The sequence below is a fragment of the Sinocyclocheilus grahami genome, unplaced genomic scaffold (genome assembly GCF_001515645.1).
Source record: "Sinocyclocheilus grahami isolate Dianchi unplaced genomic scaffold, SAMN03320097.WGS_v1.1 scaffold597.1, whole genome shotgun sequence".
Lineage (NCBI taxonomy): Eukaryota > Metazoa > Chordata > Actinopteri > Cypriniformes > Cyprinidae > Sinocyclocheilus > Sinocyclocheilus grahami.
This window is the reverse complement of record NW_015505776.1, coordinates 109,073-129,718: the sequence shown is the minus strand read 5'-3', so window position 1 is coordinate 129,718 and position 20,646 is coordinate 109,073. Positions and strand designations below refer to the sequence as shown.

The window sequence follows — 20,646 nt, the reverse complement described above, 5'->3', positions numbered from 1 at the left end:
CTGGGTTTAGAGTGGTCCCCTCCAGAGGAACCCACTCGCAGCCATCTGGACGAATGGTTCCTGCCGGGGCACCGACAGGGCCCTCGTTAGCGTACCTCTCCATTCTTCCCGGAGGTCCACAACGAGCTCACCAGATCGTGGCGCGCTCCATACTTCGCCCGCCTCCATACTGCCTCTTCATCCGCCCTCACCTCCATCGACGGCGCTGAAGAAAAGGGGTACGATAAGCCGCCTCCCCTAGATGAGTCAGTGGCCGCGCATCTCTGCCCGCCCACGGCCATCGGCTGGAGAGCAAAGGCGTCCGCACTTCCTCCAACTGAAGAGGACAGAGATCTATCTCTGCTCTGCCCCGTCAGGACGTTGAGAATCTATATTGAGCGTTCCGCTCCATATAGGCGATCGGTACAACTCTTTGTCAGCTTCGGTTTGCGAGGTTTTATAACCTGGAAGTCCCGGCCTTACAGGCCAGGATCCTTTTCGCTTGAAATGGCACACACCCAAGTTCTCTGGTATTGTTCACCTGTTAGCTCTCGACCCCTGGGTGTCGAAGTTACGGGTATACTCTGGAACGATTAACCAGACCGGGTGTGACCTAGAAAGCTCAGCCCGCTTAGCCTTGGGTTATTGTTGACTTCTCTATAAGCATTGGTTGCTTATGGAAGTTATACCTTTAGTCGTTCCACTACATTAGCACGGCGTGATTGGACTGTTCCCATATGCGTCTTAAGCAAGACGCAGTACGAGTGAAGTATCAAAAGGGAACGTACTCGGTTACTAACGTAACCTCGGTTCCCTGAGATACGGGAATGAGTACTGCGTTGCTAGCCGTGCTATGTAGCTGACTCAGTCGTCGCTTCAGTCGAAGTAAACCTGAGAATCCTGTGACGAGCGTCCGCTTATATAGCCAGATGCCCCGCCCATTCTGGCAGGCTTTGGCGGGCTTCGTCGCCATAGGCTCGTGCAGCTCCGCTGCCGCGCCCTTGGGTTGTTTTTTAAGCCCTGCACGAACCAATGGCCGTGCAGTTTCACTGCGTGAATGAAATAGGCTTCAGTTCAGGAGAAAAAGGCTTTTTCCCATATGCGTCTTAAGCAAGACGCAGTACTCGTTCCCGTATCTCAGGGAACCGAGGTTACGTTAGTAACAGAGTATGTTTCTATTTACAACGTGTTTTGTAGCATTGCCAATCATAGCCAAATCAGTTGATTTCTTAAACACAATGACTAATCAGAAGTGTTTAAGTTAGTCAGAATCCACTCACTGTTAAAAACGCCAGAGTTTTTGTACAGTGCTGAATTCTGCACGCTTGTGAGTCATTTCTTTGCACACTTTCTAGGCTATAGGCCATAATAGGCTATAAGCCTTTCATAATTTGGTTCTGGTTCTGAACCAGGCCTGCCCCCTGCCATACTCACCCTGTTCTCTGAGTGTTTTTCCAGCAGAGTCCTGACGTATTCTCTAGAGATGCATGCAGAAGTGATGGGATGATCCCACTGCTGACTCACTTTCTGCTCCATATGCTAATTACAAAAACATGAAGGCAACATGAAAGGTCATTCACAACCTGTAATGTGACTTTTCGTGATTCAAATAGAATATTTGTTAAGCAAAAATGTTGGGTGGGACGTTGGGAATTGATTGGATTAACATTAGTATTATCTGCCACTGCCATTAAAATACTGTATTAACTCTTGTCAACATTTTAGGAAAGCTGCATTACTATAACTACAACTATTTGGATATTGTTGAACATTTTCCCATCCCAGAGAAAGAGTATCATCTATTTTGATGATAGATTCTGAAGAAAATTTTGATTCTTTGGAATAACTTGCACTGATGAAACATTTACAATAACACTAGCAACCAAAATGTTTCCAAAACAAGGGGAAGGCGTGGGAAATCAATAATGGATGAGTGCACTACCATAGAACTCAGCAGGACTAATCAGCAGGGGAGAAATTGGTTTGCAAAATTGTCAAAAAAGACTGGAGCCCAAGCACATGATGTGACCAAACACATGACCACAAACATGCTCACATTCATTTTCTTTTACACAGGATTGATTCTGGCATCCACAAAAGCAGCTTCAAGCTCTGAGTGAGAAGTGAGGCAGGGGTTGGACTCCATAAGACAGATTTCAAGAGAAGAGTTAAGTAGGGAACTTACCTCAGGAAGTCTTTTCAGAATACTAAACTTCAGCTGCTCATTAGCATCACTGTTATCCAAGTCTGTCATGAGGTAGATAGACAGAAAGAGTGAGAGAACATAACATTGTACTTAAAATAAGGAGTTCATAAAGTCTAAGTACTTTATGTATGCACTCAATATATAAATGGACAGCTTTCAGAACAGGGTATATTAAAATGTGTGTTTAAATTAGTACCTGTCATAAGGCGTGAAACAAATGGTTCTGTGAGCTGAAGAAGGCCGTGGTCCACATACTGGAGAAAAGTGTGCTGTGGGAGACAACGGACTCCGAGCACACTTAACAGTGTAGAATAACCTAAAAATGCACACATAATGAGCCACTTAAGCAATTTAACCAGTTTTGTGATGGATAGAGTAGACAGAAGTGAAGCACTGGGTCAACAACATCACTACTAATCGCCTTCTAGGCCAAAGCATTTGTGTCAAAGAGTGGATCCACCCAGATAGATCTGGTACACTTCAGATTTCAGAAACAGCTTTTTTCCCTCACTGGGTCATAGAAAATCAGACACACCCAATAGCTAAACTACATGGGATTGATTTGGATTTTGGAGAGATGCTCTTTTGATTAATCTTCAGAGGGTTCAAATGTCTTTGGTCAGCCATGGGAGAACTAAAGATTCAGTTTTTCCTTTTGGCATCATTAAACAAGTCTAAATATGTCTAAACATGGAAAGAAAAAACAGCAGCCTAACTAAATAGCATGAACATGCTCCCAACAAGAAGGCCGTTGAAGACGCTTAATTTATGCTAAAAATGTAATGCAAAAATCCAATTTTTGTGACCCAACACACAAAGTTATACCATCGGTCCCATGACAAATGTAGTGCGTTTGAATTTCATTCATACTACATACATTTATACTACATAGAATGTACATAGAACGTCGTGAAGTAAGTTTCAAATCAAACATAGTACTTACTCAGTCAATGTGATTTCAGATAGAGTGAATGTACTTTTATTTCATTAAATGAGAAATGCTAATGTCAAACTCTACTGGAATCAATTGTGAGTTTAGTCTCTTCATGTAAGGAGAGATATTTGTGTGAGTTGCTGCCCATGTAGAGCGTTCCAAATAGTAACTCAAAAGGTTCAGTTAGGATTCTGTCTTAATAGGCAGGTAGTAGACAAAAAGGCAGCTCATTAGGATTTGGAACTGTTTTCTAAGTGTTCTCAGATTGTCTCAGTCAGGCTTCCTCTTACCTGGAGGGAGGGGGAGACAGAGCCCTTTAGTTGCTTCCAGAATGCGAAACATCACATGAAACATCGCCCACTCTTCTGAACTGCCCTGCTGCTTACTAAAACAGAGAATTGAAGGCTTTAGATTCAAGAAATCAAGCACTCTCATTCCCTGACAAAGAGGAAGTAAAACATGGACAGGTGCACATACATGCAGAGCACCCAGGGGCCCAACTTCAGCTTCTGCCACATCAATTCCAACACATGCCAGACCAGCTCCAGCTGAACAGAGAACACAGTCATATATTACAAAAATACATATATTACTACAAACGGCAGATTCAAGACAACACCCATCCTCTATGAAATTACTACTAATCTGTCAAGATGACAGCTGTCAGAGAGTGTACTGGACAATCTAACTCACTTTCCCTTCCTGTTTTCAATGTGTGCACAAATTCACGAGCACCACCCCTGCTCACTTTAGATTCACTTGAGAAAGCTCACTAACTCCAGTATGCGCTTATGCTAGGCAGATCACGCATGGGTTCTCACATCCTCATGCTCGCCCTGGTCTGAAAACAGGAAGAGCTACTAAATGTCTGCTTCCCCTCTGGTCTCCTGAACGGGCTCGATCCAGAGACAGTTTGGTGGAAACAGATATAAAGTGCATATCTTGAACTATTCTTTCTTGCCGTAATAGGAGAGTAGTACATTATGGGGGTTTGTTCCAATCCTCCAGGCGGGAGGGAGATAACTGTTTTGGCATAAGGACAAGAGTTTATCACTCTAGGACCAAGTGCACACTGTAAGATAGAAGGTTGCTGCACTGTGCACATTTAAAGACTCATTTTGTTCCACAATTTATAATCTAATCACAAAATAGACTAATCAGTTGATCTAGTGACAGACTTTAAACACTTAAAATACTCAAAAAAGGGCGCTTTGCTTAAGGTGCAGCTTCGTTCTGTGTCGACAAAGGAGATTTGTCCCACAGCTGCCAATTACTAACATGTGCAGCAAGAGTACAAACACATACCAGCTTTGCAGCATAATTCACCACCAGCAAATCTATCTTTTTCTTCCCCAGTCGTGACAAATGTCTGTTTAAGTGTTCTCTGAGTTTGTCCACCATCTGAAAAAGAAATATATTTAATAATATATAATATATGTATTTTATAAAAATTTAAATAATCTAAAATTATATAAAAATTATTGAAATTGTTCAAAATAATACATATAGCTATTTGCAATAAAAAAGACTACTAAGTGATCCAAGAGACATGAATATAATACAGCTATTAAGTAAATTGGTTGCTTGGAACGAGATTTAATTATGCAGTTTAACAGTCATCATATAAAGAAATTTGACTGCAGAATGACCAGTCATAACCATTGACCAATCAGAATCATGCATTCCAGAAAGCTGTACTATAAATGATAAATATATAATTTTAAATTAAATTAAATAATTAATGGATTTATCCAAATAGATGATTTCAAGAATGACTTACTTTTTATATGTTCTCGCATTCGATTCTCGTTAGATTTGGAGTGGGTGGTCCGTATAAAAATAATAAATCTTGAGGACTACTGCAGTCACAAGAACATTTTAAGAAAAGTCTCTGTGTGAGGGCAGAGTCAGGCCCTCTGTTTATGATTAGCACTTTCATCCTCGCTGTCATTGTCAAGGTTTGTATAATGGTCTAGAATTGTCTGCACTTGTCCTCTATTCACTCTGATTTCAGCTGCTTTGATGGCATATCTACATATTTTGTGTGGAAAGTTACAGCTGACCACTGCTAGATGATGGACAACTCAAAGGTCCACTACTCACCAGACCCACCAGCACCCTCTGCTGTTGGTCTTCCTCTTGAAACAGTGGAACTACACGCTTATCTGGAAGGACCGAAAGAAAGTGAGTTTAAGGTTTAGTTTACACAAACCTGTCATCATGTACTCACCCAATGTTGTTACAAACCCATATAGCTTTCATTTTTCTGTGGAACACAAAAGTCCTTCCCTCATCCGTAGCTTTCAGATCTCATTCTCACTAGTGCACATTCAGACTTTTTTTGTTCATTATATGATTCTGTTGCATGGAAATGAGCAGCGTTAGCATTCTGCAAAATATCTTCTTTTGTGTTTCACAGAAGAAAGTCATGAAACATGAGCAAGATGAGTATCCGTAAATGATGACAGAGTTTTCAATCTTCCTGAACTAGCCAAATAAAAGTCCTGTCAGACAATGCTGAACGACCTTGATAATTCTACACATTTCTATTATCTTTATAGGAACTGGAAAACAAGCTGTTGGGTGAATGACAAGCTCTAAGTGAAAAAAAACCCCACCAGCACTGAAAGGTATTCTGACTAACACAAGATAACACATTGCTTTGTTTTATGTGTGTGTGTGTGTGTGTTTTGAGTAGGAAGGAGGTTCCTTCTCCCATTTCCCTCGTATCTAAAGAGGTGCTTGATTAACTACACATAAACCCAGAGACTGATTACATTCAAACCAGAGAATGTGATCCTGAAACTACAGTCGCTGGGACTTTCCATGAAAGTTTGAAATATTTCCAGGATTTGATCAGGGATAAATAATCTCACAAGTTTCGTTTCTCTTACCCAAACGCCAAGTGTCCACCATGGACAGAACTCTGCATGTAAGAAACAAACAGGAAAAGAGACATGTGAATTACATCAAGCTGCATTTCACCCCTAGACCTCATCAAACATTAACAGCAAAAGTAAATATTGTCTTGTTTTAAAGAGGTTCAACTTATTCATATAAGGGTTAGTTTGCTTTTGCATGGAATGACACTCTGTTTTGTTTTGTTTTATAACATGCTGTTCTTGCACACTCAGTCTCCATGCACACTCACGCACACATAATGTTTGGCGCATGCCGAACTCCACCCACTTTTTTGTGTTCTCCTCAATTTGGCGACGACAGTGGGGAGATTTTTTCTTCTCAGAGTTCTGCAGCAATAACAAATATGATATTATTAAACGGATAGTTGTAGCATAGTCCTAGGTGCTCACCAGTCAATATATCGTGCCAGTCATATTTTAATTATCAATAATTAATATTTGTATATTTTATATATACTGCATATAATATTATACATTTATAAATATATATTTATGTAGCAACCTAATTCAACCTTCAATATATTATAACTAGTGCTGGCAATAAATAAAAATATTAAAATATATTTTTCATTATTTTAAAGATCTTTTTTTTTTTTTTTGTGGTTACATGTGTATCAAGTTTCTTTTTTAAGAAAAAAAAAGTCATAATAATGTGTAATTATTGGGTTCTGCAATTAGTTTGAATTTTACATTTCTCAAACCTCAAATTTCTCCAAAAAAATAAATAAAAAAAAACATACAAATGTGCTGTGATTCAATAATAAAACATTCCCCATAAAAATGTTTTTGACACAAGCCTGCAGTCTTCAGCTGGTGTTCACATTTTCTATAAATGATGGTGTTTCAACCGTGGGTAATATTTCATTTTTTTGAGCTTCAGTGATGATTTAATTTCACCATAAAGAATGCAAATGACTTTTGTTAAACATCTCATCTGGGTTTAATTTAGAAATAAATTATCCGTAAAGAACTTGTCGCAGTCTGCAGCGGGTGTGCCCAGGAGGGCCACCAGATGACTGTGTTCTGTGAGCACATGGCTTGTGTTGTGTTTGTCTGTTGCCATGTGCTCTCTCCTGTCGATTGTCTTGCCCCTCCCATCTTGTTACCTCGTTATAGTTGATCCACCTGTGTCTCCCTCGTTAGCCTCCTCGTTTGGTTCCCATTTATTCTCCTGGTGTCTGTCATCCTGTGCTGATCCGTCATTTCTCATTGTGTGTGTTTCGTGTCTGCATGTGTGCAGCTTTAGGCCTGCCTGTCTGTTTTTCCCCCTCGGGGTGGTTTGAGTTTGTTTTTGTTTCATTTTTTACTAAAATAAAATACCATTTCTCCAGCGATTGAGTCCTCGCTTCATCTCCCCGCACGCACCGTGACAGAACTTCTTTCTCTATTTACTGAGTAATGCATGTTCCACTTGGGACTTTTGTGAATGCGTGTGTGAAATGGACACTTGTGCTGTTGCTCCAACCACTTCCAATCCGTTTATACAAATCCCAGAACAGAACTGAACTTTTTAACCAAATTAAATAAATATTTTAACAAATTGTATTAACTTTTAATATAGATTCTGGGTCTCTTCAGTCCTGATGCGTAATGTGTGGTCCTAGTGCTTACCATAGCAGCCTGAAATCTGTCCCAGTCCTCTTTAATCAGACTGGTCCTGAAGCGTGGGCTCGGTACCGCCTCAAAGTACCTCATCCTGTCCAAGACAAGCTGTAGCTCCTCCCAGTAACCCTGCAGGCTTTTAGGCTTTAACCCACGAGAACCAAAATTATTACCACAAAAGAAGATTTGCAAAACAGATTTTTCATAAATGAAGCCATGAAGCACATAAGTCACTGTACCCTTTTGACAAATGAAATGTGTCTTAGTGATCGATCTGGACTGAAGCCCTGGCAAATGTTTCAGTAGGGGTTTCACAATTTTATTCTGATCTATCAATTTTTTGGTTACAGTTGAAATCTTTCACAGACTCAAACATTTCCTGTTGCTATGTTTCCCTCTAACACCTCTCCCAAGCAGATTTAATGAATTAGATATGGATTCCCCTTTGTCTGTTTCAGTCTATGCACTAGTACTGATCTGCCACTGTTTCTGTAATGTGACACACTATACATGAACCGTGCACAATGTTCAGTAACATGTAACAAGTAAATCAGATCAATTTTAATGTCAAAGTTGACTTTAAATTCAAACGATGGTAATCTTAACAGCTAAATTAAAAACATGAACACATTTGCAGCATCTGTTTGAAATACTGTCTAATTTAAAAAATGTCCCCCTGTTCATCACGCAAAGACTATTTCATTAAATATATTAATGCATATAGATTCTGGAGTATCTCTTACCTTCCCTTTAATTATTGGTTGACAGAGCAGTTCAGGGGTGCATTTTACCCTAGGGATTGCTGTCAGAGCCACAGGAAGCTCCTAGAAAACAAGACAAGGCCTTCTTTCAAGTTTACATTAAACAGATTAATATTCACAGAAAATATTTTAAAATAAGTCATGTGGAAAGTACTCTGTGCACCTTTAAAAGAAGTACAGCAAATTGTTTACCTTCTTCTCGAACACACAGGAGTACGGTAACAATTTATCTAGGCTCACACACTGCTGGTAGCTTATTCTATACAGGGTAGCTGAAATGAGAGTTATACCGTTATTTCTAATACTCGTTTTGAATGCAAAACAGACATAGGCCGCATGAACAGAAGCACTCACCTAGAATAAATTCCTGAATCTGATCAAAAGCATCAAAGCTCATAACATTCTCACTGATCCAGTTTATAATCTGGAACAAGAGAGAAATGAGAATCATATTAGAGTGAATTTTTTAGCACATGTCCTCATTACAAAACTAATCTCTCTTTCTCGCTCACCTTGAGCTCTATCACAGGATTTGGCTGCAGGTAGACCAGCATGCAGTGCAGAGCAGCAAGCCGCTGGGCCTCAGGCCTGCCTGAACTGAGAAGCTCAAGCAGAAAGTCAGGGTTGAGCTCCATGGTGAACATCGTGCCAGCTCGGACATCAAGCAGCCTGCTTCCAGACACATTCACAACCTCTCTGCCCAAACCCAGGGCTTCAATGTGACCATCTGCCCCTGTGAGAAAGCACAGAGTAAGGTAATACACACAGAAAACACAATATTGTTTAAGTGATTGTATTTAAAATTAAAGTTAAAATCATACTAAATACATGTTAAATATAAAATTTATATCGAGCAGCAAAACAAAACAAAACAACACACAAAACAAAATATCAGGCCTTACCTGACAGGAAAAGACTGTAGCAGAGCAGGTCTTGTTGTCTGCAGTTGATGAGGTGCAGGAAATGATCAGCCAGGTAAACCACTATATAATAATCTGAAATGAATAAAACATCAAGTGAGAAGATAACCCATGACACTATTTCAGATGAACGATTTTCCATGTACTGTATGTGAGCGAATTAAAGACTGGGTTGGATGGATTTCTGTGGGCTGAGTGAGAGATGATGGCTGTACTAACCCAGATGAATGAAGATAGGATGGACGGTTGGCAAATTAGCAGGTGCGGAGCCTTTCTCTAGAGACACAGTGAACGTCTTACTGCAACCTATCAGAGAGAATCTAATTAATGCTTTATATAATGATCTGTGTGAATGTTTATATCACTGCAGCATGACGTTTTGTACCTCTGTGCACAAATGCAATAGTGTAGGTGGCGTCCTTATGCCAGTGCACTGGATGGCTGTAGCACACACACATGGTTCCTGTTCAAGGCATCCAGAGATTCATAACAGGAACTTACATCAGTTCAAATCAAATTAATTGCATACAAACATAATTAAAGCCAAAATCGCTGAAATGCAGATCAGCAGAAATCATGTAGGCGATTTACAGCATACGGTGCCTTTTGGCAATTTACCGTAGATGATTTCAGGAATTGCTTTTGCAATTATATGGCAGCTTATAAACTACAGTATCAACAATGTGAAGCATGTTGATTATGGCTAAGTCAATACATGTGAAAAAGCGGAGAAAATATAAACTTACTCTCTATCCCATGATAAGTTAGAAAAATGAAAAAACACATAAGTAAATATAGAGCAAATATTTCAGTGTTTCACAGTATGATTTCATATTGAAGAGCACATGCTAAATAACTTGCCTGTTTGGCTGGTGAACACCTCTAACCTGAGACCCTCGTCCTTCATGTCCTGATAGTGATCGTACCCAAAGTTAACAAACCTGTAAAACCACAGACACCGCTTTATTCTTTTTACACTGGGTTTTTACAATCATATGATTATGTTTGTGTGTATTATGAGCTGTTTTGCATGTCAAATGAATTAAGTCACTGACCTCACAGAAGAAGTTACAGAAGAAACGCTGGGCATCTCCAGTGGAAGCTCAAACTGTTGCACATAAAAGCATTTGTTTTGAATGAATCAGTTCCTCATATTATTAAAATAAGGCAGTTTAGATGTGACACAAAGATGTATACCACGGTTTCAAAGTTGCGATCGGGGTAAAACTGTACACACTTCAGTGTGTGTTTCTCCTATAAGGTGGAGAAGAAGAAAAACTGACACATACTGGAAATATGTACATGTTCCTTCTTCAAAACTCAGAGAAGAAAAGGAATAAGGGCAAGCAACAGTGAAAGAGATCCTGACCCGTGCAGTGAGGTAGAAGAGTCTTTGAGTGTCCGAGTCCCACTGGACCCAAATGAAGTCCTCTGCCACTCTCTCTCTGCTCAGACGCTCAGGATTCTGCATAACCTGTTTGAACAAGTACATGTGTTTTTACCATTCATATGAACATCATTCGGTTTTTATAAATCCTTATATCATAAAAATATAAAGAGCAGCCCTTACCACTCTGTAGCCCTCCTGCCTCGTCAGAGTAATGTGGTACTGATCCACATCTGTAACAACAAAATAACCATTCATGATAAATTACAATAAATATATTCAAACTAGTAGTAGCTTGAACAAAATATGGTATAGTGCAATGGACAAAAAAAGCATATTGATGGTTTCTGGAATATTTCCACAATACATACAGCCATCCTCTGCCGCCAACAGCAAATGACTCTCCAGTACGGTGGTCCGGCATGTCTTAGGATAAAGAAACTAGAAAGGGGTCATGGGAAATAACAGACTATTTCAGTGTGATTTATGCAGGACTTTCATAAGGAATTCTGTATTGTGTGTTTCATCACCAGCTTCACATAACAGCTTTTCATTACTTGCACTTTGACTTTGCAGTCCACCGCCTTCAGGACCTTTGTGTTGTTGATTGGGTGTATCTCAATGAGAAGAGTTAAACATTTTGACACTAAAGAAGAAAGAAAACAGAATTATGTCAGGAGTTAAAGAATAACCTAGACAGCGTGACTGCGAGCCTGTGCTAAGCTCATTTATATACATTTAGATTCTCTATTTTGTGAACGCACTTTTATTTAATTGTATTATGATAGGCAACCTAGTATAAATATTATGCCTCTTGAATTTAAAACAAAAACAAACCAAACAATAATTAGGCCTACAGTTAAACTCTTTGTATGTATCTGGTGACAGAATTAGGATTTCTTTAAGACACAAAGGAGAAATCTTTATGCAACATTTATTTTATCAACTTCACTATGATGCTACCACAGCAACCCATATGAGAAGTGAAAGCATATTGGTAAAAAAAAATTGCAAAGAAACTTCTTCACCCTCAAATGGTTCAACCATAAAAATATTTCAGAAACAGGAACCTGTGACAATCATGCCATAGAGGCAAATAAAACTATGTTAAATTGTAACTAATAACTGAAAATTACGACAGTTGATATAGTGGTGTTCAGTCAAATTTATTCAGTTGTCCGTTTGAATAAACACAAACATTTCTCAATGTCTCACAAAACTGATTATTATTATTATTATTATATGAATAAAAGGGCTAAAAGAGGGCTTGAATTTAAATTTAGGAGTGCATTAAAAAAACTTAAACGGTGCAATGAAAATTAATCAAATAATGTGTTTTTCTCAATAAAGGGATACAATGAGACATTTACAGGCAAAATGAATGTATTAAAATGTAAAAAGTAATCTAGGTTTTTAAATATTTCTGCTTAAACTGTATTTAATAATAATGTAATTATTTATAGGCCTACTTTAAACTGTGTTTGTGTGTGTGTGTATATATATATATATATATTGCATTTACAATTACAGTTAGCAGCACTCCTATTTATTTAATGTAATCATAGCCTTTGAAGTTTAATAATCACTGGTTGTATGGTGATTCCTGTTTTTCATCCCCAAATGTAATACTTATTAAAATGATTAATAAGACCTTTTATATACCATTTAAGATATTTATTATGACTTTTTATGACCTTAAATCTTATTAAAAAATGTATTTTTAGACTTTTTATAGACCTGTGGAGACTTCACACATGCTCCTAAATACATTCTAGTTCGCTCACATCTATTTTTATTCAATGTGAGTAAAATGCTTGCACTGTTGAGCCCTGCAGTGAATAACAATTAAAACAGTAAATAATATATTGTTATGAATGATGTCTTGTACCTGGTTTAAGGCGGCCTTCTCCCTGTGTGGACTGAGATAGGCTGACCGCTAGCACAGGAAAAAAAATCTCACATTAGTAATCATCTTCTCAAACCCATAATGAACCAAATTAAACACTATTACCCATACAATGATGCTGCTTGTATGCTAAAAATAAATGATATTGGCCTGTAGTCTCACCCAGCAGTGTTTCTTCTTTATTTAAAGAGCAGCTGCTGACACACACTTGCTTGTCAAAAGTGTAGAGGAGCTGTGAACACAAGAGGCACGCGGTTACACAAACATTTCATGGTTCAATTCATTAAGACTGAAAGTGATGCACAATTCTCACATTTATTTTAATACACAACTCCAAGTTGTCATTTTTGACTGTAAATTTATATTCTGTTTATAATAAGGTGTATATGATTGGAATTACATATCCATAGGCCCAATGTTCATCTCCAACATGGTTACCCATTCTGTACCTTATTCTCTGTACTGTGAGGATCATATTTCCCAATCCTTGTAGTTCCTGTTGCCCCCTAAACATAAGGATTGGCAAATCAGTAAGTTTAAAAAAAGAACTTTTAAAAGATCAAAAGAAGCAGAAAGGATAACGAGAAGTGAACACAGTGACATCCATTCAGTTTGCATGTAAGCCATTTACTATAGCGTCTATTGTATGCAGTGTTGCCAACTAATTTTCGGAGAAAGTTGCTAAAGGATGGGTCGATTTGTTGCTAAAAGTTGCTAAATGACGTTTGCGCAATGATGCCATTGCGTAATCACGACGCAAAATTGTCACATCATCAAATCTCAGCAAAAAAATTGATTTTAATATATGTTCATTTAGATTTGTTTGTAAAATAATATGCATGACATGATATTAAAATATAAATAACTGTGTTTTTAAATACGTTGAATTATTGAAAACGTACACACTTTTGAATGATTTCTATTAAAGTTGATTTAGTAGCTAGTAAACTAGTAATTCTACACATTCTCAACTAATATGCTTTAAGCAGTGTATTAGTAGTTAGTTAGTATGCTACACTCTAAGAAAAGTCTGTAAAAATAAGGCACAATCTACTATGTTAATATGAAAGAATTTTCCGTAATGGTTTTAAATGACGCATTGTGTTTTCGGGTTACAATGGATAATGTCCTGAAAGATTGTCCATTTTTCTTACAGTATCCTAACTGATCAACAATCGCAGATCCAAGCTACTAGCAAAGTGTATCATAAATAAACAATTATTCAATTATCAAATTATTATTATTAAATTGAACAATTGCAAATAGCAGCTAACTCAATTCACGTGATGCGTGTACTGCTAGGCATCTGTGGTTTCCTCTTTTTGTGTCATTTGGATGGAAAATGTGTGCCTTTACATTGTCTGAGAGTCACTTATCAAAAGTTGCTAAAGGTTGCCAAATCAATTTTTAAAATTGCTAGGTGCTTTTGGAAGAAAAAGTTGCTAAGGTAGTCTGAAAAGTTGCTAGGGTAGTCTGAAAAGTTGCTAAATTGGCAACACTGATTGTATGTAAGGCATGTAGTGCTCATTTGCTCTAGACTGGCGACAGATTGTCCCTGCGCGCGTCATTTGCGCTGCTATGAATGGAACGTCGCGCGCATGACCTGTCAAATTAAAGTGACGCATGAAACACAAGCCAAACTTACTCTCCAAGAGTACACGACCCCTCCATCTTTCTCCACACTCAGAATGCGAGGCTCAAGAACACCTGCACACATTTTAAACAAGTACATTTATAGCAACAATAAGAGCATGCACTCTGCGACGTATTAACAATACCAGCAAAAATACAGTTGGGTTAATATCATTAATAATTATGTAATTATTAAATAAACAATAATATAGCAAGTCCGCATAAGTTACCTATATTCGCTCTTTCCTCCTTCGCCAAAATGCTTGCCACAACATCTTTTTGAGTGTCGAAAGTGGGGTTTAATCTCAACATGTGTGATCTGTCCTGCACAGATTGAACTAGACCTGAGATTGAGGAAGTGACCTGATTTCACTCCTCGGCAGTGTCATTTACGGCATACAAACTTTCTGGCTAAACACACGCTTTAGTAAAAATTGCATATTAAATCTTACAAGTCGCTCCACTTTATCGATGTGCCGAACACAGACAGTGCGCTAAATATCATTAGAAATGTATTACTACTAGAACGAATCGTTCGTTTGAACCGGCTCTTTAAAATGAATCGGTCGAACTGCGTCGAACTTTAGGGAGTTGGAAATGATCGAGCTGACTGACCCTGTGACCTAAAAAACCATCACGATCGATCACATTCGACTCGAAATGAACCGAAAGTCCGTGAATCTGCCGATCCCGACATCACTTGCGGTGTTTACAAAAGAGCTGCCATATGAGCACGAAGGCGGATCCAAAACACAGTTGAGCCAATCAGAGATCACACTCTGTGAAATGTTACTGTATGAGGAATTATGTGTATACATATATTTTTTTATTGCATTCATTATATATTATAACTGGAAATGTATATTCATTTAGAAAAATGTCGATCTATTTGTATATTTAAATGATTGCATTTAAATCTAACATATATTAAAATAAATACTTTGGTTAAACGTTTTCAAAGCAGCATCGAGTAAACTACTGAAAAAGTCCATTTTCTCTAACTCCTAAATTTGCTGTGCTGATCAGTACTAGGTCTCTTGTTAACTTGTAGTTATAGAAATCACCACTAGAGAGGGTGCTTGACTTTCCCTCGACTTGTACAAATTGGTCTGTGAAAACTTTCAATATTTTTAACATTTATTTCTTGCTTTTACATTTTTACATCAAGTAAACCGATAACAAAGCAACAAAAAGCACCTCCCCAGCACCAATCTTTTACACATAAGCTACAGGATTTGCTCTTTTCAGCCTATGTGGCCAGTACTGTGTAGTCATGCACGACAGCAGGCGCCCAGTCACTAAATATCCTCAACAATTAAGACAGCTTGTAAGAAACTATTCAATTTGGATGAAAATCGGAATGCTGTATGTTACTGGCTGCGATTGTGTCATACTCGATATACAAAAACGCCTAAACTTCTACAATAACAGCCATACACTGGAAGTTCACTTACCAATTTTTGTTCGTACTAACCTATCAACATCTCGTACATTATCACTCCAAGAGACCACCAGTCACAAAGCTTGTTGTAGCCCGTCTGCATGAAGACCTCAGGGGCGATATAGTCTGGTGTCCCGACGGTTGAATATGCCTGTATATGAAAGGAATGAAATCACTACTACTACCAGGAAATTTCTGTTTTGTAACATAAAGAAACGCTCTCCTACCAGCTGTCTTCGGTTCTTTTTCCATGTTTCTGCTTTCCGTTTTGAATTCATGTTTTGGAAAGCTAAAGGAGATGGAAACAGAGCAAATATGGTTCATTTTGTCTGGTTAATTACATAAAAAAAAAAAAAATGTTTTGCCTACAGATCCACTTAAAACGTCGATGTTAAGTTTTCTGCGCCACAGTCAGACTGAAAAGATCAGGGACCTTTTTGTAATAATCTTCAGCTGATGGCTTCTATATTTGTAATTCTTCGTAAAGATATGCAGAGCAGTATGTGCTTACACACAGCCAGAAACAGCAAGGACTTGCTGGACTTTTTTCCTTATTGGTAATCCTATCCTATTTCTGTTATGTCAGTGTGACTGGGAAGGAAAATGTTCTGAATATGTACAGCAAGTCATAGTCAAGGAAAATTGATTTCTTATGATATGACTTCTTTATTTTTTTGTATGTATTAACAAGTGTTGTTTCTCTGTGTAATTTGTGTATGTGGGTTACTCACAGAAGTCACTGGGAGGGTTGTGCGTGAGGTTCCTGTAAAATTCAGTCCGATGGGCCTTCTTCAAGCCTGTGCAGAGGCCAAAGTCAGACAGTTTGACATGGCCCTACAAATCATAAAGACAGAATGTTATGAGGTGTTCAGTTTCATACAGTACAATAGCCTTCCATAAACCCATTCATCTCCGTTGAACACTGTGACCATGTTATATTGTTTTGTGTGTGAGTAAATAAGAGATAAAGGCGAATTCCCACCCGTGAGTCGAGCAGCAGGTTGTCAGGTTTGATGTCTCTGTGAATGAAGCCCAGCTGGTGAATTGAGTCAATGGCCAGGACAGTCTCTGCAATATAGAACTGCGTAGCTTCTTCCGACAGCGTGTCTTTCTTCATCAGCAGAGTCATCATATCTCCTGAAAACACACACACACACACACACACAAGAGTTACGGCCCCTGGGCAGCTGCTCTAAAAACAGGAATTTCCATAGTGCTGCTACGAGCAGACTGCCTTTTCCAGTTCTAAATCCCTAACTGCTACATCAGTAAAGAACATGTGACATTTTGTTCATCTGTCTTCACCTCCAGGCAGAAACTCCATGATGAGATACAGATTGCGTTTATCTTGAAAGCTGTAGAACATCTTCACTACCCAGGCGCCATCAGCCTCCACCAGGATATCTCTCTCGGCCCGGATATGAGCCACCTGCCCCAGGGAGGAATACAGGTGAGGAGAGATATTATCAGTGGATCGGTATGACAGACAGGGGACTATCTGAGATGGCTGAATTAAATGTAATCGAGTCTATACCTGCTCTTTCTCTAACATGTCTGATTTCCTGAGGATCTTCATGGCATAAATGTGACCGGTGTCTTTTTTCTGAACCAGGCGCACCTGAATACAGCACAAAATGAAAATTTTTGGAGAACCGACTGAGATTGAAATGAAATGTAAAAAAAACAAAAAGAGAGAATTGTTAATTGTAAAAAATTAAAATTAAAATATTGAAATGTGGCCTTGGAAACTAACTGAAATAAGTTGAAGTACGAAAATAAAAATATTTAGAAATATTAAAAAAAAAAAATTAATGATTAAATCTTTTAAACTAAAATTAAAATGATAACTGAAAATATGTAAATAAAGGAATTCAAAATATATATAAAAAAAAATGTATACAAAAGTATATAAACAAAACAAAAATAACATTGTTATAAACACACAATGGTCATTTCAAATCCCCGAGAGCTGCCTAACTAGACAACATCTTAAAGCAGTACAGGCATCTCCTAAAGGTAGGCAATGACATTATGATGTCTCCTAATATTTTACAAGACAGTTTTCCATTGTACTTCATGGAAAAGGCAATCCTAGAATGCACTGCACAAGGCATCCACGATAGAAGAATAGTTGAGAGAAAGATTATAAACATACTTAGTTATTAGTTAACTGAATAATGACAAATCCATATAAAACAGGGCTATGTTTATTAGAGTATCGTGTTGTTGATTATTACAATCAACTGTGAGTTGCGTCTCCATGAGGAAGCATTATTTATGTGGCTTGCTAATGAAGAGCATTATATAACGATCATTTATGAGCTTTCATTTCAGCTAGTATAATGGTTGACGTCTATAGACACACCTCTCCAAATGCTCCTCTCCCGATCACTTTGAGGGACTCAAAGTCATCGAGACCAAGACGGGTCCTCTTGAGCCGCAGAAACTCGGTCTCCTTACGAGCGTGCAGAGAGCGCCTCATACTCTTCTACAGCAAAAATACAAACTACTCAGGAAAATATTTTGAATCAAATGCAACATCACTGGCATACTCGAAGCAGGGTACTAAGCACAAAGCACACAGTCTGAGTCTTATTCAAACCACTTCTCAGATAAGCAAAACAGGTTTTTTTGTTGACATTTCTGTGATTATTAACTCAGGCAGTGAGGTAGCTCTAAGGTCAGTATATCTTCTCTGAGGGCATCTCACCTCTTCATCAGGTAAACCCTCCTCATCCATCACCAACTCCAGCTTCTTCTGCCTGAAACAGAGGGAACAGCTGCATCATGACCAGCCACAACAAATCCGCTTTATTCTAATCAACTAATACTTGACTGAAACGATACGTTGAGTGATGCAGGTGTAGTGGGTTGTAGTGTTGCTATGGTTACCGCATCTCCCGCTCCTCGTGCTGGGTGAGCAGGGTGCTGTAGAAGTGCTCCAGCGTGAGTTTGGCCACCGTGACTCTCTCACGTGTATGGTTACTCATCGGGAGAGGCGCTGCCATGCCACCCGTCATGGCCATGCTAGTCTAGAACAGGAAAATCATTTGCAAAGCAAAGCTCTCTGAATATAAATGAACGCAAATACACCAGTGAGCCTTACTACCAAACAAACCACATGTACAGTATGTCTACATTTTAATAATTACAACGATAATTGATTAATCAGTATTTATTATAAATGATATTATTTTTTAGATAACATTATTAATAATAATCATCACAGCACCATCACAGTGACCAGCAATAATAAAAATATAACATTGAATGTTTTTATTGTCATTATACCATGTACAGTGAAATTAGAGTGGCTTGCCTTTAACATATATCACATAATATACTACAGCAAAACATTAAAAAGTGGAATTGCACTAACACTACAAAAATAAAGAGTTATATTGTACAATAATAGTGTATTGGACCAAGTCTTGGCTTTTTTCTTTTGAACATTGAATGCTTTTATTGTCATTATACCTTGTACAATAGCAAAATAATTAATCATAATTATAAGATTTATTTTTAATTAATTATTTTATCAATTGAATTTTTAGTTAATTAGGGTTATTGTAGGTAACTACAACTAAAACAATAAAAGTACATTTTTGCTACTTGAAATAAAATAAACATGAACTGAAAATAAAATATAAATAGATAAACTTAATAAGTTTATTTTATTTCAACTAGTTTCCATGGTAACATTTTCTCACTTTTGATTAACCAAACTTGATGAACCAAAACAACTAAAAACAAAACCTGAAATTAATTTTACAAAGATTATAAAAAAAACTAGGATTATAAAAACTAAGAGTAAAAACTATAATGTAACGATAGTAAAAAAAAAATATAGCTGCAAGCAGCAATTACCGGGGTTCAAGCATATGAAGGCATTGAAGGTGGTTTATTGTAGGGTCTAGGCCAACATGGATGTATGGCTGACAGTAAAACACATCCAAAATGTAGAATATGCTCACACACACACACACACACTGAAATTAAATGATTAAACTAGTTTATTAATACTCAATAAGCTTACTTAAACATACAGACACAGAGACACACACACATACACAGTTATACATGCACACACATTTTGTTTTAGATATAGATATTTTAAATAATTGATAGGTGAAACAAAACTTATTGCAAGTCTTCTCTTTTTAAGAGTGTATAGACTAAAAACAAAACCTGAAATTAATTTTAAAAAGATTATAAAAAAAACTAGGATTATAAAAACTAAGAGTAAAAACTATAATGTAACGATAGTAAAAAAAAAAAAGAAAAAAAAAAAGTGGCCAAATAGTTCATTAATTACTGGTAGGCGAGTCTCTCTAATTGGAGAGAAAATAAAAACCCGAAGCAGAGTTTCAAATGAGTGATTTCAGAACTCTTTGAGTCGAATGAAGAAATCCATTGTGTACTCCGTTCCATTCATATACGGTGTTCCAGGCCGGGTTTTAGTATGTGCGTTGCTGCTTGGATACACGCAAAACTGGACGTTTTGGCTTCTTTTAAACCATTTCCAACTAATTGACGAATTTTTGCCTGAAAAGTAAGTTACTCGAGATTCATTTCTTGTTTAAAGAACTGTCTTTTAAGCAGTATCATGGAAGCAAGAGTGTTGTTGTTGTTCTGAAATACTGCCGATAACAGTCACAATCTGCCTGAATCACCACCAACAGTAAATTACTATCAGGAATCTGATTAATTACAAACACCCTGCGGGCAATAACAGAAAGAAAGAAGAGAGAGAGATTAGTTAATGGCATGTATAGTAATAGTTAATGGAGTCTAGTTAATGGCATTCTTATTACAGGCCATGTTTAATAAAAAGAAACGGTTATTCAGAACAAAATGACCGTTTTTAAACATTTCAGTAATGTAGATATAGGTTAGGAGAGCGTTTGGTGCTGAGTAGACACTCGTGGTAACCATAGCAATATATACTGTAAGACTG

The 20,646-nt window shown here is 37.7% G+C and overlaps 2 protein-coding genes across 3 annotated transcripts in view; both read right to left on the bottom strand.

The window, feature by feature from the left end:
• LOC107557299 (gamma-secretase-activating protein-like) overlaps window positions 1-14,979 on the bottom strand; it is a 17,344-nt gene extending 2,365 nt beyond the window's left edge. Inside the window, exons 1-30 of one of the 2 annotated variants that reach the window (XM_016240681.1) lie at window positions 14,479-14,979; window positions 14,262-14,323; window positions 13,066-13,122; window positions 12,779-12,848; window positions 12,599-12,646; window positions 11,268-11,356; window positions 11,082-11,151; window positions 10,894-10,943; window positions 10,693-10,797; window positions 10,521-10,577; window positions 10,379-10,431; window positions 10,185-10,264; window positions 10,070-10,072; window positions 9,709-9,786; window positions 9,543-9,629; window positions 9,306-9,398; window positions 8,916-9,136; window positions 8,758-8,827; window positions 8,596-8,675; window positions 8,386-8,466; window positions 7,652-7,786; window positions 6,309-6,367; window positions 6,014-6,045; window positions 5,223-5,284; window positions 4,425-4,520; window positions 3,597-3,667; window positions 3,410-3,504; window positions 2,382-2,501; window positions 2,165-2,226; window positions 1,414-1,518 (exon numbers count right to left, since the gene is read on the bottom strand). In XM_016240681.1, coding sequence (XP_016096167.1) covers window positions 1,414-1,518; window positions 2,165-2,226; window positions 2,382-2,501; window positions 3,410-3,504; window positions 3,597-3,667; window positions 4,425-4,520; window positions 5,223-5,284; window positions 6,014-6,045; window positions 6,309-6,367; window positions 7,652-7,786; window positions 8,386-8,466; window positions 8,596-8,675; window positions 8,758-8,827; window positions 8,916-9,136; window positions 9,306-9,398; window positions 9,543-9,629; window positions 9,709-9,786; window positions 10,070-10,072; window positions 10,185-10,264; window positions 10,379-10,431; window positions 10,521-10,577; window positions 10,693-10,797; window positions 10,894-10,943; window positions 11,082-11,151; window positions 11,268-11,356; window positions 12,599-12,646; window positions 12,779-12,848; window positions 13,066-13,122; window positions 14,262-14,323; window positions 14,479-14,560 — 2,373 coding nt within the window. In that variant the 5' untranslated portion in view covers window positions 14,561-14,979. Of the gene's footprint in view, window positions 1-1,413; window positions 1,519-2,164; window positions 2,227-2,381; window positions 2,502-3,409; window positions 3,505-3,596; window positions 3,668-4,424; window positions 4,521-5,222; window positions 5,285-6,013; window positions 6,046-6,308; window positions 6,368-7,651; window positions 7,787-8,385; window positions 8,467-8,595; window positions 8,676-8,757; window positions 8,828-8,915; window positions 9,137-9,305; window positions 9,399-9,542; window positions 9,630-9,708; window positions 9,787-10,069; window positions 10,073-10,184; window positions 10,265-10,378; window positions 10,432-10,520; window positions 10,578-10,692; window positions 10,798-10,893; window positions 10,944-11,081; window positions 11,152-11,240; window positions 11,357-12,598; window positions 12,647-12,778; window positions 12,849-13,065; window positions 13,123-14,261; window positions 14,324-14,478 lie in introns of both variants that reach the window. The other variant, XM_016240679.1, reaches the window with a different exon arrangement.
• Window positions 14,980-15,717: 738 nt separating this feature from the next.
• Window positions 15,718-18,747, bottom strand: LOC107557289 (serine/threonine-protein kinase 38-like). Its single transcript, XM_016240654.1, has 9 exons — window positions 18,582-18,747; window positions 18,400-18,451; window positions 18,055-18,177; window positions 17,224-17,307; window positions 16,995-17,118; window positions 16,672-16,826; window positions 16,421-16,523; window positions 15,917-15,978; window positions 15,718-15,840 (listed from the first exon to the last, which is right to left on the bottom strand). Exons 1-9 carry the CDS (start codon window positions 18,713-18,715, stop codon window positions 15,718-15,720), a joined length of 960 nt encoding a protein of 319 aa, XP_016096140.1. The 5' UTR covers window positions 18,716-18,747.
• Window positions 18,748-20,646: the final 1,899 nt, after the last annotated feature.

What these genes read in the sequence shown, in the direction of transcription:
- LOC107557289 (XM_016240654.1), bottom strand. Translation starts at nt 18,715, where the DNA reads ATGGCCATGACGGGTGGCATGGCAGCGCCTCTCCCGATGAGTAACCAT. An exon ending in ACATGTTAGAGAAAGAGCAG is followed by an intron (nt 17,119 to 17,223) that starts GTATAGACTCGA and finishes TCCCTGGGGCAG; the next exon opens with GTGGCTCATATCCGGGCCGA. An exon ending in ACCTGCTGCTCGACTCACGG is followed by an intron (nt 16,524 to 16,671) that starts GTGGGAATTCGC and finishes TATGATTTGTAG; the next exon opens with GGCCATGTCAAACTGTCTGA.